The sequence below is a fragment of the Hydra vulgaris genome, chromosome 07 (assembly GCF_038396675.1).
Source record: "Hydra vulgaris chromosome 07, alternate assembly HydraT2T_AEP".
Taxonomy (NCBI): Eukaryota; Metazoa; Cnidaria; class Hydrozoa; order Anthoathecata; family Hydridae; genus Hydra; species Hydra vulgaris.
This window is the reverse complement of record NC_088926.1, coordinates 1,413,907-1,432,504: the sequence shown is the minus strand read 5'-3', so window position 1 is coordinate 1,432,504 and position 18,598 is coordinate 1,413,907. Positions and strand designations below refer to the sequence as shown.

General features: G+C 27.4%; 1 protein-coding gene across 1 annotated transcript in view; it reads left to right on the top strand.

Annotated features, from left to right (window-relative positions):
* The window catches only part of LOC100212924 (probable imidazolonepropionase), a 69,333-nt gene that overhangs the window by 35,950 nt on the left and 14,785 nt on the right, over window positions 1-18,598 (top strand). Inside the window, exons 3-7 of the mRNA XM_065800773.1 lie at window positions 3,796-3,860; window positions 14,563-14,673; window positions 14,767-14,936; window positions 15,240-15,465; window positions 17,135-17,297. Of these exons, the coding sequence (XP_065656845.1) occupies window positions 3,796-3,860; window positions 14,563-14,673; window positions 14,767-14,936; window positions 15,240-15,465; window positions 17,135-17,297 (735 nt within the window). The remainder of the gene's footprint in view (window positions 1-3,795; window positions 3,861-14,562; window positions 14,674-14,766; window positions 14,937-15,239; window positions 15,466-17,134; window positions 17,298-18,598) is intronic.

Sequence of the window (18,598 nt, the reverse complement as noted above, 5' to 3'; positions counted from 1 at the left end):
CAGTTGAGGAAGATACTTTATTGTGGTTACAACCCTCTCTTAACTCTTTACCTTTAAAACATGAACAAGGTTGCTGCGTGGAGAAACATTTTGAGTGCTGTAATATCAGGGACATGGTGGGGATCGAAGTTGAAGGGGGGAGGATTTTAGAAGGGGGATTTAATATAATTATTTTTTGAGCTTACTTAGTTTTATAGTTTATTAGGAGAAACTTACTTTCATGCCTGCATTTAAAAATCATTTCCGATTTTTTGTTTAATAAACATTCATGTTTCGCATTTGTAATTATTTCAAATTTTTCTTGTAGGCATTTTTCGGAAGTATTAATTTTATGCAGGTGCTGTTTTAAGGATGGACCAATTCAATATAAAATCATCAATATTTTGATCTTTTAATTCCCATATGTATTTTCACAACATGGTGTCCTTTGAATACTTTTTGTTTTTAAAGGATTGCTTTTGATTGGCAAAACGTTTTTTCCATTGATCCTATGTTAAGCCAAAATATTGTTTATCGGGTACATTCTTAAAGGAAGCAACATATTATACAATTATTTTTTGTTTACAATTACAATTTTCTGTTGTTTTTAAAATTTTTTTAATTGAAATAAAATTAAAGTTAACTACAGTTGCACAGAAAATATGGAAAGAAGGTTGCAATAATGTTTTGCTAAACAAAAAAGAAATCCTAAATAAAAAAACAACATTATAGTTACTAGTTGAAAATAAATATCATGATTTGTGACGATATAAATATCATGTTTTCTAAAAGAAATTGAAAGTATTATGGCTTTTTGTTATTAAAAAAAAAAAAAAATTGAGGATAGTAAAAATTATAATGTAAAAAAGAAATAAACTAAATTATAGAAAGAACTTGGAGTTATTAAAATATCAAGTGAATAAAAATCAGAAGTTTTTGTGGAAAGTTGATTCTATCAACAGCTGTGGTGGTTTTTTGAACGACCAATTCCATAACAGTTGTAAAATATCAAAAAATTAACAATGTTATTTGTTATTTTATTTTGTTTATTTTGTTAGACTTTTTTTGTAAATGCTTTTAGTTTGTATTGTTGAAGCTACATAAGGAGCCCTTTATTATAACTTGATTTGCAGGAATGAGATAGTTTATAGCTTATTGCTTAGGGTAACTTGGACTATCTATGATTAAGTCAATTCTTTATTAAGTTAACGCATAAATAAAGTACCTAAAAATATAAAAACAGAAAAATCATTATTATCACCAAGTCATTTCAATCTATTTTTTATACATATTTGTGGATTGAATCCATCAGTTTGAATCCATTAGTTGAAGTAACTTTTCATCAGGCTAAATCAATCAGTTTGAATCCATCAGTTGAACTTCTTGTAAAATTCACTAAATCTTCTTGCTCTTTGTGAGAATTTTTGCGATTCAAACTCACCTTCGGATCTCAATCTTTATGACCTAAGCAAAGACTTTAATAGTTCCATGCTTAACCTGGGCTAAGTGGGTAAACCTGGTAACTAAGTGCTTGAACTTTATGTGCTTTATTGCACAGTGCTAACAACTTATGAATGAAGCTGTGATGGCGATATCTTATATTGTTTCACACAGTGAAGCTAACAGACATGCTATTGTTGCTGATGATGGGTAAGTTTTTAATACTTACGTATTAATTCATCATTAGTCATGAAATTGGATTTAAATATGTTTTTACAGTTTTTTATGTTAAGCATCTCTTCAGTCAATCATCATTTTCTTTGGTATTCCCAAAACTCTTTTTGATGATCAAAGTGACCATGCCTTATCTCTCACACCTTATCTCTTTATCCCTCACCCAGATCAATATTTTTGTTATTGGTAATATTAATATTGTTACAGTCAATATTTTTGTTATTGGTAATATTAATACTTATAAAACTAAATGGGTTTGCTTTAGTATCACTTATGTTGCTGGCACTTAAGCTTAAAGTTATTCTCAATATCTTACTCAAAGAGTTTTGTTTGATGACTTATAGACTTGTTTTCCAGACAATCCTTTTTAGGTAATTCAGATTATGTTATGATCTCACTAAAATTTTTATCAAATACTTCTTTATCATCAGATTCACCCTATCATCGCTTTTCTTACTACTACCTTAAGGCTGACTTGGATTCCTAACTTTTATTTTACATTAATTCTTTTCCTAACTTTTTGTGATTTTCTTTGTGATGTTATTTGGACTGATATCTTTTGTCTCTCTGTTGAAATAGTACTTCTTTTATAAACACTGACTCAGGTCCAGACCTTTTACTATTGCTTAAGTTTTTTTCTGTCTTAAACTTCTAAAGTTTAACATGCTTCATCCATTGACATGGTGATCTTCTGAATAAGCTTGCTTCATATGGTGTATATAAGAAGGTTTTTAAATTACTAATCATTCCTTTCTATCTGTAGTATTAACGTTGTACACAATGGACAACACTTTCTTTTATTTCCAGTAATTTTCAAAGTACCATAAGGTTCCACTTGGTCCTATTTTATTTCTCATCTATAAAAATAGTCTTCCTGATATTATTACCTCTTTTTTAATCTTGAATATCTCTCTTCACTGATAGCAAAAAAAAAAATTAAAATACGCACCTTTTTCGTGTACGTAGAACTTATTAAAAACCTTACCTGGTTTATATATTTTGAAAGCAAAATTCTGAATTTATTAAGAGACTTGTTTCCCAATGTTTTTCGAAAATTACACCTGTAATAACATTTCAACCCTCGCATTAGGATTATATTTTTTTACAAAACAAATTAGGACCTGTAAAACGAATGTTTTAATTTAATAAAAAAAAGATTTTATAAAATAGCAATTAAATGCTCAAGTAAAAGTAAAACTGTAAAACTTGATATATTATTACATAATTTTAAATTTACATAAGTTTGATATTTGCATAGACTTTTTTTCACATTTTTTTATAAAAAAGTGCTGCAACTTTTTCTGACCATTACCTTAATTGCAATGGCTGCCAAGAGTACTACAACTACAACTTAAGTTCAGTGTTAATATAACAAGATTAAGTATTCCTGAAGCTTTGTTCTTTTCTGCTAATTAATGACAGGCATTACTCTCTAAAGGACATTACTCTTCCTGAGTCCTCCGGTTTATGTCTTTACTACTGACTTCTCATAAAAACTATATATACAATCCATTGCAATATTTAGCATCTGCTAAGGTTGTGTTATTTTATTGTGTTCACCATTTTCTTACTCTTGACTGCATGCTGTTACTTTGTAATTCTAGGGCTAGTTTTGCTAATGTCCTTTTTAATTTAGACAAGGTTCAAAATTGCATTGTAAATGTTGTTGAAACTGCTTTTGAAAAACTTTAAACAACTATTTACTTTAAATTTGTAAAAATTTAAATGCACATATGAGTTATGTAAGGAAGTAGATGTGTTGTTTTTTTTATGTTAAGATTATAAATGTTTAAAAAAATGTGGAAAAAAGTTAAAATAGAGTAACATGTACACTTGTGTTTCTCATCATTTAGCAAATTTGTATCTTTTTTACCATTTCTTCTAAAACTTTTATTTATCTGATTTTTTTATTTAATTTTTTTTGTTGGTGCTTTGGTATTCTTTCCTGTCTTCATATTTTCCAGAATAAAAAAATTGTACAGTTTTTTAAGTCTTTCTTGCTCTTAAATTTTTTTTGTTGCTGGTGAACTTATTAAAAAAAGTGCTAAATACTTTTTTTATATTGATAAATAAGTTAATAAAAAAAGTTGTTGTTTATATTATACTTGTGGGAAATAATAATTATAAAAAAAATTAATTTAGGTTTAATAGATGGTCACACACATCCTGTTTGGGTTGGTGATAGAGTGCATGAGTTTGCGATGAAGGTAAATAATAATAATAGGAATTTATATATATATATATATATATATATATATATATATATATATATATATATATATATATATTTATATATATATATATATATATGTATATATATGTATATATATATATAAGTATATATATATATGTATATATATCAAGCCTTCCCAGGAAGCATGTGTGTAACGTATGTCTTGTACGTCCATGCTTAAAGCAGGTTTTTTAGACAACTTGACCATATTTTTATATAGTAAGTGTTTTTAGAATTTTCAGCAAAATAAAGCTATAATAAACTACAGAATAAATCAGCAATACTCGATGAATGAGCCTAAAGACTAAATGAAATAGAAAATCTAAATAAAATAAGCTAAAAAAATTTAATAATAAAAAACTAAAATTATTGTCAAAAAAATAATATACCTAAATATTTACTGTTTTTGTTTTCTTATTTTTAAAGCGTTTGTTATTTTCCACTACCAAAATCGATACAAGTTATGGAAAAAAGTAGATAAGAATTTAACCAAATAAAAATATTTTTTGATATACAATTTTGTCGCAATTTTTTTCAGTAAGTATATAAAGGAAATACTTTATAAATTGCGCTAGAAACATGGACAATTTTTTAATTTGTTTTTCAAATGTCTTTGCTAAACTTTACTGTTTTTAATAATGCACAAGAAAGCAAGAAAACTAATTGCAATTTATTTGTATAAAAAAAAAAAATTTTTAAACAAGTTTTTTATGTAAAAAAATGAAACTATGCTGCAAAATTGTGTGGGTTAGTGCATTGTTAATTTAACAATATTATTTAGGAGCCTATTAAAAACTTTAAATTCTTTAAATACATTTTTTTAAACAGAACAATCGTTATGTTCATTATCTCTTGTGATTCGTATTAACATTGGAAATTGGGCAGTATAAAAGAAACTATTTCAGACATGCATCAATGCGTTAAATATATTTGTTAAAGAAACTATGTTATTTTTTTATTTAACTTATTCCGTCATTAACAAAATTTATTAATCAAAATTTATTAATATTGTTTACAAAAAAATAACAATTTATTTTATTATTTGCCTATTATATAAGTATTGAGAAAAAACAAACGTATAAACGTAAGAAGAAAAATTCACAAAATTTCTTATAGTTCCAGCGTACATAGCAAATTAATTTTTTAACTATATGGACTAATAAATCGTGAATAAATTGCATATCAAAACTTTCAATTGTTGTTAAATCGTTATAAAATATAATTTTTTTTTAAACAACGACTCTAAAAAAAGAATACAAAAGTTGCTGTGGTCAGTTAGTCTAAAAAAATTACTTTAAGCATGGACATACAAGGCGTGCAACCCAACCCCTTCCCAGAAAGTCTTGATATATATATATATATATATATATATATATATATATATATATATATATATATATATATATATATATATATATATATATATATACATATACATATATTTATCATAAGGGTTTAAAAAAAAATTCTGAATTTAATGTTCCCAGATGGAATGACTATGTTGCAGATAAACACAAATTTGCCAGGGATGCATTCAAACAATGGGTAATTGATGGAAAACCTAAACATGAGGTTATCTTTAAAAGAATGAAAAAAAAATCGGGCAGTATTTAAACTTGTTTTTAGGCATTGTAAAAATCATACTGAGCAAATTAAAGCTGACAGATGTGCAAAGAATATCAATAATGGTGATCCTTTACAGTTTTGGAACAGTGTGTTTGAGTTAGTAATGTAAAGGTAACCATGTTGCTAGTATTGGGGGAGTTACTGGTGACAAGGACATCGCCACTATGTGGAAGACACTTTTTGAAGCACTATATAATTCACTTAATGATTACCAGTATAGAATACAGTTTGAACAGAAAGTGCATTCTTCATTGCTAGACATACCTGTTAGAGTTACCATTATAGTTGTTACTAATGCTTTCCATCAGCAAAAAAATGTTGTTTATGGAATCATTTATATATGGAGGACTTTTTTTAATTTATGCTTGTTGTGTGGGCATTTGCCATCAACATTTTGTGAAGCCACAATAATACCTCTAGTAAAATCTAAAAGTGACAGATGTAGATAATTGCAGAGCAATCGCAATCTCTCCCGGTTGTTCTAAAATACTTGAAGGTATTTTATTAGAAAGAATCTAATAAGAATGCTGATGATTTTCAGTTTAGTTTCAAAAAAAATCATTCCACAATGTCTTATTATTATACATATTATTTAAAAAAAAAAGTTGAATACTATATTTCTAGAGGAAGTCATGTATTCACATGCTTTATAGATTTCAACAAAGCTTTTGATAGTGTTAATTATTGGAAACTGTTTTCTAAATTATTTGATCAGGGTATTGCCAAGAATGTTTTCTATCTAATTGTATCTTGGTACAAGAATCAAACTATGTTTGTCAGATAGCAGAAAGTAAACTCTGATAGCTTGAATATAAGCAATGGTGTACGGCAAGGTGGAGTTCTTTCACCGTTCTTGTCCATATTTTATATAAGAAAACTGATTTTTAATATTACGAATATGCATATTGGATGTAACATAGGTGGAACTTTTTTGAATCTTTTGGCATATGCCAACGATATTGTACTAATTGCTCTGTCTTGGTTTGCATTGCAAAATTTATTAACTGCATTAAATATTGAAACCCCTGCTATTAACATGTCATTTAATACAAAAAAAATGGTGTGTATGGTATTTAACCCAAAACAGAGATGTAAGATTGTGTCAAGCAACTTTCCACTGTTTACCTTAGCTGTATGTAAATTAGTTTTCCTTGACAAATTCAAGTATCTGGGTCGCATAATGGAAAATGGTTTGTTTGATAGTACTGATATAAATCATGAGATTTTATGTCTTTATATGAGTACAAACATATCAATCAGACAGTTTAAAAAATTCTCGATTAAGGAAAAAGCGCAGCTATTTAAGATCTACTGTTTCTATGAACTAAATTTACTATGTTAAAGCTAGATTCTTGTTACAAGAAATGTACTAAAATGTTTTTTGGATTCGACAAGTACTCAAGCGCTACAAATATGTTTATGGTACTAGGCTTGCCTAATCTATACTTTATTGCATAACTACAGAGCTACAAATATGTTTATGGTACTAGACTTGCCTAACCTATACTTTATTGCATAACTACAGACTTAGTCTTATAAATCAGTTAGTTACCTGTGCCAGCAGAAATGCAGCTGTGTATAGATTAAACAAAACTTTTAATTAACTTTTTTTTTTTTACCTTAACTATGGACCTTGTACTGTACTCGTTGTCTGAATCAATAAATAAATAAAAAATATATATATATTTTTTTATTTTATTAAATCGTTATACAATAATATTCGCAATTTAAAACAAATTTACATAGTTTTGTTCAGTTATTCAGTAAAACAAATAATTTTAAATATGTCTATTTTTATTATGACAATGTACCTGCAATACAGTCTTTCTAATTGAAATCTCTGTTACTTTAAAATTTACATACTTTGATCAAATATCAACTTAACCTGAAGTTTCCAGATTTTAAATGTTTTCAGTTTTTAAAAATATTTTAAGTAACAAAGTAACAGCATAAAGAATGACAAAAAAAAAAACGACTTATAACACTATAAATAATAGTTTGTAGTGGAAATATGAAACTCTAGTGGAATCAGATAAAATAAAAACAAATCTTAAGGTTTTAAAATCTTTAATGATTCATGTAAAAAAAATATTTCTACCTAGAACAAATTTTTTTTGTTGCTTTATATCACAAAGTTTGGCAAAAAGATTAAAAACTGGTACTTATTATCAAGTCAACAAATTTGTACAAATTTGTACAAAGTTAAGAGAACTGAAATTGTCTGAATTAGTTAATTGTTTGGTAAATGAAAAGACCTTGCTTTTTGTATTATTATTTTTTTCTTGCTTTTTGTATTATTGCTATTTGTATTATTTTTAGGGCTTGTTATTATATTTTATCTAGATTTTCTGATTTATGGTTTTGCCAAATACTTTCTAGTTGGTTTTTTAAATCTGCTTTAAGGAATCAACATTTAGTGTTAGCAAACTTTCAAGAATGCCAAGTTAAAGTTACATGCTGAAACAGTTAATAGTTTTTAATTTCTTTTCTTTAGTTATGGTATATCTTGCAAACTATTTATAGAAAGTCAAAGAAGTTTACCATGTGTTGCCATGAAAACAACCAGACAACAGTTGCTAACAGACAGTGCCTATATTTTAATGTGTGTGCTTGGCATTTTTTTATGATATACAGTCAAAGGGGGTTACTTTGGCCAAAAAACTTGCACCTTAACACTTTAGTAATGTTATATTTAATATGAATTGTAGTAAGTTAGTAAAAACATTTTTAAACTATTAAATAAAAGATTCCCTATCCATCCATACCGCTTTTTTAAATATTTAAAAATAATATATTTATTTTTGGTTATTTTTAAAAATTTGGCCTAAGTTACCCAGGGTTTGGGGTTGCTTTGATCACTTGTTGTTTTCTCATATAAAATGCATTGTAAAAATATTCTAGTAAAAAGATACCCATTGAGTAACTATGATACCCCACCCATTGAGTAACTATGGCCCAAAGGAAAGTAATAGACAAACTTAAAAATTCAAAATCTTATTTATTTATAAAACATTAGAAGCAAAACACGACATTGAACTTAATTGAAAAAATTGGTTACACATGTAAAACTGAAACCTGTCAAGTAAATTCTAAACTAAAAGATTTTAGTTGCAAACTAAAATACTTAAAAAGGAAAAAAAACATCCAGTTCAGGAACTTTAAAATGTCCTCTTTTGTTTAATAGTTTTGGAGGCTCAATTTTTGAAATGACATCCTTCCAACTGTAAATTAACTTGTCTTTCTTCTGGGGCCAAATCCAGCACTTGCATTTCTTCTCCATGCAATCAATTGTTGGTTCTTCTTTATTTACATCAGGCATCTTGTCAATGAGTCCTGCATAGTAGTTTTTGTCATACAACACCACTGCAAAATCGCCTTCCTTCAAACACTTCTTTTCGTCCAAGCTCATTGTAGGAAAATCCTGTCTTTAAAGTCCAGTATTATCTTCACTTTCTGAAAAGTTCAAATTATCTGACATGTCGTGGAGTGACATAATTGAGTCATCATCACTAATGCTATCAGGACTGTCAATTTCTTCTTCACAGATAATCTTTCTCGGTTTTTCACTTTTACCTTGTTGCTCGTTAAAGGGACGCTTTCCTCAAGTAACAAATCTTCATAGCAAATGCTTTAGCCAGGTAGTGCATTCAATTTCTTTCGCTTCCTCTTCTCTTTTGTGTTACTTTTACACTCATCCCTTTTCTTAGAAATGTGTTCAATAAAGGTTTCACTGACAATGCTGGAGTCCACTTCTTTCTGTGGAAGTCTTTTAAGAACATTTTCTTTGCAGAGTGGATAAATACCAGTTTTTCTAAATCCCGAAACAATATTGTTTCCTTTTTCTGCATAAAGTCCATCAATCAGCTCTTTTAGCAGTCTAGGGAATATATCTTTTGGAATATTTGCCAGATTTCTTCCGTGTTCTGATTTTTTCCAAGTGGTTAGGATTTTCCGCCATGCTGCTTTCATTGGCGCAAAGTATGAAACATCCAGTGGTTGAGTTAAGTGGCTGGAATGAGCAGGCAGGCACACAAACCTTATGTTATTCTTTTGACAGGCTTGGAGTACTTCAGCATTTATGTGTGAAGAGAGATTGTCCCCAATTAAAACCTTATGTACTTCCTGCTTTTTAAGTCTAGGGAGCAAAGCACTAAAAAACCAGTCCTCGAACGTGGCCATGTCGAACCATCTGCTCTTTGTACGGTTGTACCTGCAACCTTTTGGCCCTCCCTTAGTCCATGTAGACCATAAATGTTCTGATTTATAAACTACATAAGGGCTCAGCATCTCACCAACTGCATTTCCACACATCATAGTAGATGTGCAAGACTTAGTAGAGTTCATAATTCGCTCCATGTACTTTGATCTTCTTTAACAAATTACTTTAGTGGTTCCTGGGTCATCCCAAAGATTTGTCTCATCATAATTCCACAGATTTTCTGGCGGAATGCTCTCAACAGATTCACTAAGTTGATCAAAGTACTTTGTTATTACAACTTCGTCAACTGCAGCACGAACTGTTTTTATGTTGCTGCATTCTCGAACTGTCAGTGTAGGGTTCCGCTTTCTAAACAATCTTACCCATTCAATGCCTGGAAGATTATTTTTAAACTGAGGGATTGTGCGCCGAGTTTTGTCTAGATAACCCTTAACTATAAATCTAAGGTCTATTTCAGTTAAGGGGAATCCAAATTCAGCCATCTTACAAATATGTTCCACAAAGACTTTCTCTTGCTTGTCGTCTAACACAGTTGGCCTTCCTGGATTTTTATTAAAAATGTTCTTTAACTTGTTTTTTATTGTACTTCTTGGGATTTTGTACAGTTTAGAGGCACTAGTTTAAGTGCACCTTCCTGATCAAATGTCATCAAGACATTTTTGTAGAGTTTCATTTGAATAGTCAGCATACTTACGACTACCAACTTTCCGCACATAGTTTCTAGGCATGCAGATTTCACTACACTTGAATCTCACCTGGAAACAACAAAATGGTATCAGTAAACAGTACTAAAAGATTATTAATGTATATAAAACAATAGATAACATAATAAACATTTATAAAATAAAATTATAAATTGTGGGGTAACTTTGGCCAATAATAGGTTGGGCCAAAGTTACCCCACTTAGGCTGGAATAGGTTATGTCATAACATTCTTAGCAATAAACAAAAAAAATTGATTACATATTATTGTAATAATTTAGATAATGTCTAACAACTATATATATAAGTAATAAGAGTACTTACTTGCTTTGTAAATTTGTATTTAGTTAGGTGTACATGGAAAAGTTTGGAAGGTAAATATTGATGTAACCATAACAAAAAAACTTTTACTGCCAGTAGTGCCAACCTAAAAAAAGCTGAAAAATTAAATACCCGCATAATAATTAAAGTTAAAGTGTAATCTATGATTTGCATGTATGAAAGTGGGAAAAAATATATATTTAATGGAGTTATAAGCTAAATAATCTTTTTTCCGAAGTGTGGCCAAAGTTACCCACGCTGGCCAAAGTAACCCCCTTTGACGGTACATTTAAAAAGAATAAATAATGATGGCCACTGGTACTATTATATCTCCTTTAGTACCAGTAGTATTATAATAATACTACTGGTACTAAAGGAGAAAGGCTGTCAATGTTAGTGATTAGTAAGTAAAAGTCTTCAAGACCTTTTAAAGGTGTGGAAAATGTCCCTAATAAAAGTTGGCTCTTAATATCATTATTTTAGAAGTGGTGTAAAGATATTGAGAATAGTAATTATAAATTGTATAAATAGTTCTTCCCAAATATGTAAAAGCTTGATTTGTTGTTGTTGTTTTTTTGTTAATTCACCTCCCCAAGGCCAAGAAGGCCACTATAGACAAGGAGGCTACTTAATTGTGGTTATAACTCTCTCTCAACTCTATAACTCCGAAACACGAACCTTGACAAACAAGGCCGCTGCGGGGAGAAACAAGTTGAGCGCGGTACTACCAGGGATGTGGTGGGGATCAAACTCAGAACCTCTTGCTTATGAAGCGAGCGTTCTATCACTACACCACTATGGCATTTGGGTGGAGTAGAAGAGATTTAGGTGGAGCGGCAATGAAGAATGGAATATATGATCATGATGAACCTTTTTGTGGATTTTTCCAAATTTTTTTATTTTAAATGTATACATATTTTTTAATGATTTTCTTTTATATTGTACTTATTTTTTTAATACTGCACTACTTAATTTGCAATGATTAAAAAGAAGATTTTGTAATTAAGGTTTGTGTCCATAAGAAATCATTCCTATTATATGAAAAATTGTTCCTGTTTCTGGAAAATAGTTCCTGAAGAAATTGTTTCAGTTTTAGAGAAATCGTTTCGATTTGTTAAGTTGATAGTCAGTAAAGATTATTTTCAAAATTTTTTTTTCTCTTGTAAAAGCTGGAAAGTTCTGATCTGTCATCATCTGACTGATGTATCTGAATTAAAAGGCTAAAAAATTTAACTGCTATGTATATAGCAGTTAAGAAAATTTTGTGTCTTTTTTTTGAAGGTGAAAAACATTATCCTCTTCAAAAAAAAATTGTAAACCATTAACAAAAATTCACTACGGGAGAAAATGCAGTTATTTTTAGTTTCCCGAAAGTTTACATTATTGGAATTCTGCCCTTTTAACATTCACCGATTCATATATAATTAATCATAGTGATAATTAGATATTAATAAAAATAGTAATAATAAAATAACAGTAACTACAAAGCTTTGAGAGAAAAGAAGGCTATATATAATAAAGATACTAATAATAATGTTAATTTTCACAACATAGTAAAAATAGCAATGACAAACTAACAAAATATAACAACAACAATACTAATGAAAATATTGATAATAATAGTAATAATATAAACAATGGTAGTGACAATCATAATAACATGTTATTTTTAAAATAGTAATAATAGTAATAAAGTAATTATAATAATTTAAATAAATCAGTATTACTTTCCAAACGTTTATACATGCAAAGTTACAGTTACAAATAAACTGACAATTCATAATAACTACTGGTGGCATTTAAATGACTAAAAGTAAAATAATTATAAAAAATAATTATAAAGATTTATTAAATATATTAATCATAGTTGTTATAATATAATAAACAAAATATATTTCAAATATTATGACCAAATAAATAGATAAAATATGAACAGAAAAACACTGAGAAAATCAAAACAAAAGAAAAGTTACAACAACATTACAAACAAAACAAAAAATTAGGTTGATACTTTTTAAAACTAACATGATAGAATAAAACATATATAATAAATGACTAAAATGAAAATAAAAACAAATAATACATAACTGTATATAAAATTTATATATCGCTATTATTATTATTAATAAATAAATAATAACTAAAAATAAAAACAAATGACTAACAAAAAATATTAAAACTATATATGCTAAAAACCTGAAGAAAAAAAATCATTACTACAAGACTGCATAACAACATAACTACATAAAGCTAAATAAAAATGAATCATAAATAAATATTACTAAGAAAATATGAAAAAAAAAAAAAAATTTTTGGTTTGCCAATCTTTCTCCGATACCTTAAGCCAATGTTTAAATGGGTTTTTTTTCTTTCTTTTTCATTCTTTTTATTTATTAACTTTTTTTTTTTTATTTCTATTTTCATTACTTTTTTACTTATTTTCTTTCAGATATTTCGTTTTCTTTTCTTCTTTAAAAATATTTGTTATTTTTTCTTTTTAGTTTGATTTATTAATTTTTTTCCCCTTTTAAAAAGTTGTTTCTAACCATTGGAAAAAAGCGTCCATCATTTGACATGTGAAACTTGTTTCTCCGCACAGCGGCCTTGTTTGTCAAGGTTCGTGTTTCGGAATTATAGAGTTGAGAGAGGGTTATAACCACAAGTAGCCTCCTCATCTGAAGTGGCCTTATCGGCCTTGGGGAGGTGAAGTAACAAAAAAAAAAAAAAAAAAATCATGTAGTTGTTGATCACATGTGAAATCATGTAGTTGTTGATCACATGCGAAATCATGTAGTTGTTGAATCAATCTATAAGCGAGAATATTTACCCAGACTTGCATGATGAAATCATATAGTTGTTGAATCAATCTATAAGCGAGAATATTTACCCAGATTTGCATGGTGAAATCATGTAGTTGTTGAATCAATCTATAAGCGAGAATATTTACCTAGACTTGCATGGTGAAATCATGTAGTTGTTGAATCAATCTATAAGCAAGAACATTTACCCAGACTTGCATGGTTGTATCATTAGCAAATAGAGCTAGTTTAGAGGTAGGGTTGTCCAAAAAATCATTAACGTAGGTGAGAAACAAAGTTATGGTTAATTTAGAAAAAAAACTACGAAACCCAATAGGTTACTGGAAATGTGCTGTTTATAAAGGATGACTTGATCACTGCCTACACTAGTTACTTATGGTTCATTAATTTAAAATTTTTCTCAGACATAAAAAGGGCTTTTAAAGAAAACCAAAAGTTTATCAAAAGCATTTGATATGCCAAGAGTATTAGTTCTTGCTAGTTAAGCATAATAGAACTTTTTTGTTAATGGTTAACAAGTTAGAGATGATCAAAATCTGTATTGATTGTCAAAGAATATGTTGTTAGACTCAAGATGAGATATCTAAAGTTGTAAATTCAAGATTCTGCTAATAATAGTAAAAAGACTGATAGGGTAAGAATTGAGTTTGAACCAAAAACAAGTTAAAATCAAGATGAGATTAGTTTGGTTAAAGATAAAACATGAATAATATGTAATATAGTTTTATATGTACAGATAATATTAATTTTAATTTATATATTTATAATTAACACAATTATAATTTTTTATTTAAGTTTATTTTTAATACTTTTATTTATAGTTTTTTATTTTTATGTTGTTTAAAAATGTTGTATTACTTTATTCTTTTTATAATGTTTTTATACTGTTAATAAAAGTATGAAAAAGTATGAAAATTTTGGTTTAACATATTCCTAATAATATTGATCATAATAAGATGTTAAATGAAAAAGTTATTTTGTCTTAAAAGTTAGAAGGCGCCACTTACATGGATATTCACAAGGCTGGTGGTGGGATTTATTTCACTGTGAAATCTGTACACGAAGCGACAGAAGATGAATTGTACCACAGTTTTTTGAAGGTTTCTTATTATTTTTTATTATAAAGTATAAAAATAATAAATAAATAATTATAAAGTGTAATATAAGTGTTATAAAGGAATTTTATTCTATAGAGATTGAAAGCCATGTCAAAATGTGGGACAACAACCATTGAAGCAAAAAGCGGTTATGGTTTAGATGCAGAAAATGAGATTAAAATGTTAAAAGTTATTGAAAGAGCTCGTAAAGAAATCTCATTTATGGATATCTCAGTTACATATTGTGGAGGTCACGCAATACCAAAGTTTGTTTATTTTTGTTTTGTTGTTTCCATATCAAAAATGAAAAAGTTTATGGGGGATACAAGTTTCTAATAAAAAGTTTTTTCAAAATCGTGTACTGAGATCATTAATCTTAACAATCACAAGTCAGTCAAATTTTTGTTCTGTCATCCAATTATTTGGTTAATGTAAGTTTGGGTTATTAACCACACTTACAATAATGTAAGTGTTGCAGAAAAAATATATTTTTTTTTTATTTAACATAAAAGATTTAGGTTATTCTATAATCCCTGAGGGTTTTTTAAAAATATGTGATTTGTCTGCAGAGGGAAAACAATGGAGGAAGCCACTCAAGATATAGTCGAAAATCAAATTCCACAAATTGTTAAGTTGATGAATGATGGTAAAATACATGTTGACAACATTGATGTATTTTATGAAACAGGTGTCTTTGATAGAGAATCAACAAAAAAAATATTATTGGCAGGGAAAAATGTTGGAATGAATATTAATTTCCATGGTGATGAACTAAACTCAAACCAGTCAGGCAAGGTTTGAATATTTTAATTTGTTGATACAAAACAGCTTGTATTTTTTTATATTGTGTTTTTATCTGAGTTTTATGAAATCTAAATTAGGTGACATTATATTTTATTAAAAATAAAAATTTATAGAGGTAGAGATTAAAATCAGGAGGAGGAGGGCAAACTCTTTTGAACTCTCTCGAATCTTCATGTTTTCCTGCCTCATACAACCTTCAACTTTTCAAGTCCTCTGTCAACCGTTTCCTTGCTCTATGACTCTGTTCTTTTTTTCTAGTAGCTCCCAACTTAATAGTGGTTGCTTGCAGCCTTGTTAGGAATGAATTAGAATTAAAAAAAAAAAAGAACGAATTTTACAATTCAATTACAATTATTATGGCTTTGTAATTAAATAAATATTATGTTTGTAATTAAATAAATATTAAATTTTTTTGTACAAAAAGTACAAAATTTTTTTTTTTTTTTCTTTCTTTTTTTCTTGTTTTATTATGTTCTACTTTTTCTTATATACTTCATTTATTTTATTTATATTTATTTGACTTATTATTAGAGAAAAACTTCACTATTATTTTTATTTACTGATTTGCTTTTTAATGTGTGTTTTTAAAAGTTAAAAAAATCTTCACTTTTTTTGTCCTGGGTGGTAAGTCATAAGCGAGACATGGGTTTTGAGTTATGAAGGCGAACAAAGAAAATACAGAGGAGTATTTGTATAAAAAAATATTTATGAAAAATACAAAAAATTATCATTTTACTTACAATAAACAAATTATAAATTATTTTAAATATTTTTGGATTAATAAAAGTGCACATAAATTTAATTTGTTTAAATCTAATTTAATTAATCGAAATAAAATATAATTTACTAAAATTTAATTAATTTAATTTAATTTATTCAAATTTATTATATTACATTCAAATTTAGTTAAATTTATTTAATTTAGTTATACACAAGAAGCAGTAGTCTCTTTTTATATATAACTTTCTGAGATTCGAACATTTGCAAAGACTTTTTGACCACTAGCAGCTTACTATAATAAATTTAAGTAAAATTTACAGCTTTAAACAGTCAAGTTTTCTTTCTTTCCTTGCTCTTTAACTCTATTCTTTATATACTAGTAACTCCTTAATAATGGTTGCTTGCAACCTTGTTGAGATGAGTTTAAAAATGAATTGAAAAAATTAAAAAAAAAAGGTTACCAAAGAATGTTCTAAAACATAGATAAATCAAATTCTTTTTTTTTTTAATTTTTTTTTATACAGATTTGGAGTTATCTTGTATTAAAATAAATGTAGACCTGATCCCAAGATTTTTTTGCAGTGACTGTTGCACTCTTCTTCTGCTTTTGTTTCTGGTTGTTCTATGTTTTTGTATGTATGTATGCATGTATGCGTGTATGTATGCATGTATGTATGTATGTATGCATGTATGTATGTATGTATGTATGTATGTATGTATGTATGTATGTATGTATGTATGTATGTATGTATGTATGTATATATGTATACTTATATATACACACACACATTTGTGTATATATATATATATATATATATATATATATATATATATATATATATATATATATATATATATATATATATATATATATATATATATATATATATATATATATATATATATATACACATATGTTTATTTAATTTTTTCTATTTAGCTCGGAGCAGAAGTTGGAGCTCTTGCCATTAGTCATTTAGAAGAAATTGATGACGAAGGAATAATCTTAATGCAGAAGCAAAATATTATTGCAACTTTGCTTCCAACAACTGCATATATACTAAAGTTAAAACCACCTCCGGCTCGTAAATTGATTGAAAAAGGTTTTAACTTTTTTTAACTAAAGTTTTAACAATATAAACTTTTGTTTTTATATTTTTGTTTTAATTTTGCTTTCTTACATATTCTAATTTTATATTATATCGTACAATTTCACAAACCATATGGTCCAGGCCCTTCATGAAAATTTTTTTTTAATTTAAAATAATCCAAGTTTAATTTTTTATTAATTTTTTATTCTTGAAAATTTTTTCAATAGTTTTGAGAACAAGCTATAGTATAAAGAACAGTTTTGTTTAAAAAAAATATGAGAATAAATATGTAAGTTTAATTAAAGAATCAAAAATTTTAATTTGTTTTTTACAAAACTTTTATTTTAATTGATTTCTCAATTTTATCCTATTAGTTTAACTGAAAGAATTTAAAGAGATATGTTATGAAATAGGTAGACAAAATGGGAGACAAGTTGCTAAGTGAAATGGTTGACTAAGGGATTTATAGTTAATGAAGCTCAACAGAAAAATTGTATAAAAAGTATGCTATGAGGTGTACCATCAAAACCATTTAAAGATCTCTCATTAAAATTTAAAATAAGAAGATCTTTTAAAATTAATTAAAATGTCCAAATTCTAAAATATTTGATGGAATGTAAAATTGATGTTTCCTGTAATATTTAGTTTTCTACAGAAGTATTTGTTAGCAGATGAAATTTTAGCAATTTAATTATAAAAGCTAAAAATGATTGAACTTAGCAGATGAAACTTTAGTAATTTAATTATCAAAGCTGAAAATGATTGCATTCCAAAATGATTCCAAAATTGTGACCTCCAACATAAGCAAACTTATAAGCAAAGTCAGATTTAATGATTCAACTAGATCTTTTTAAAAGCAAAGAACTGAATATGAAGAGAGCAGATTTTAGTTCAAGTTGAAGAATCTTTTGTTTTTTTTTATTTACAGTATCTTCGCAACCTCAAGTACAGGAAACTGATTTTATTTTTACATATTGGTTGAACACGATAAAATTCAGCACCCTTTAATTGTTAATTACACGAAAACAACGTAACAGATTTTTGTAATTTTTTGACACAATAAAGCTAATTGAGTTATTTATTTCAATAATTTTTTTTCATTTTTTATCGGATGCTTAGATAGAAACTGAATATCTTTGCTAGTACTTGACATCATCTGCTTTGAGTTACTTTTTTTGAGGCGGTTATCCATTTTTTCTTAAAATCTTTTTTATTTGTATTTAATTTCTTGCTTTTCAATAAGATTCTATTTATAATTGACCAATAACTTTCAATAACTCGCTGCTCAGGACAATTTGGAGGATTAGCTTCCT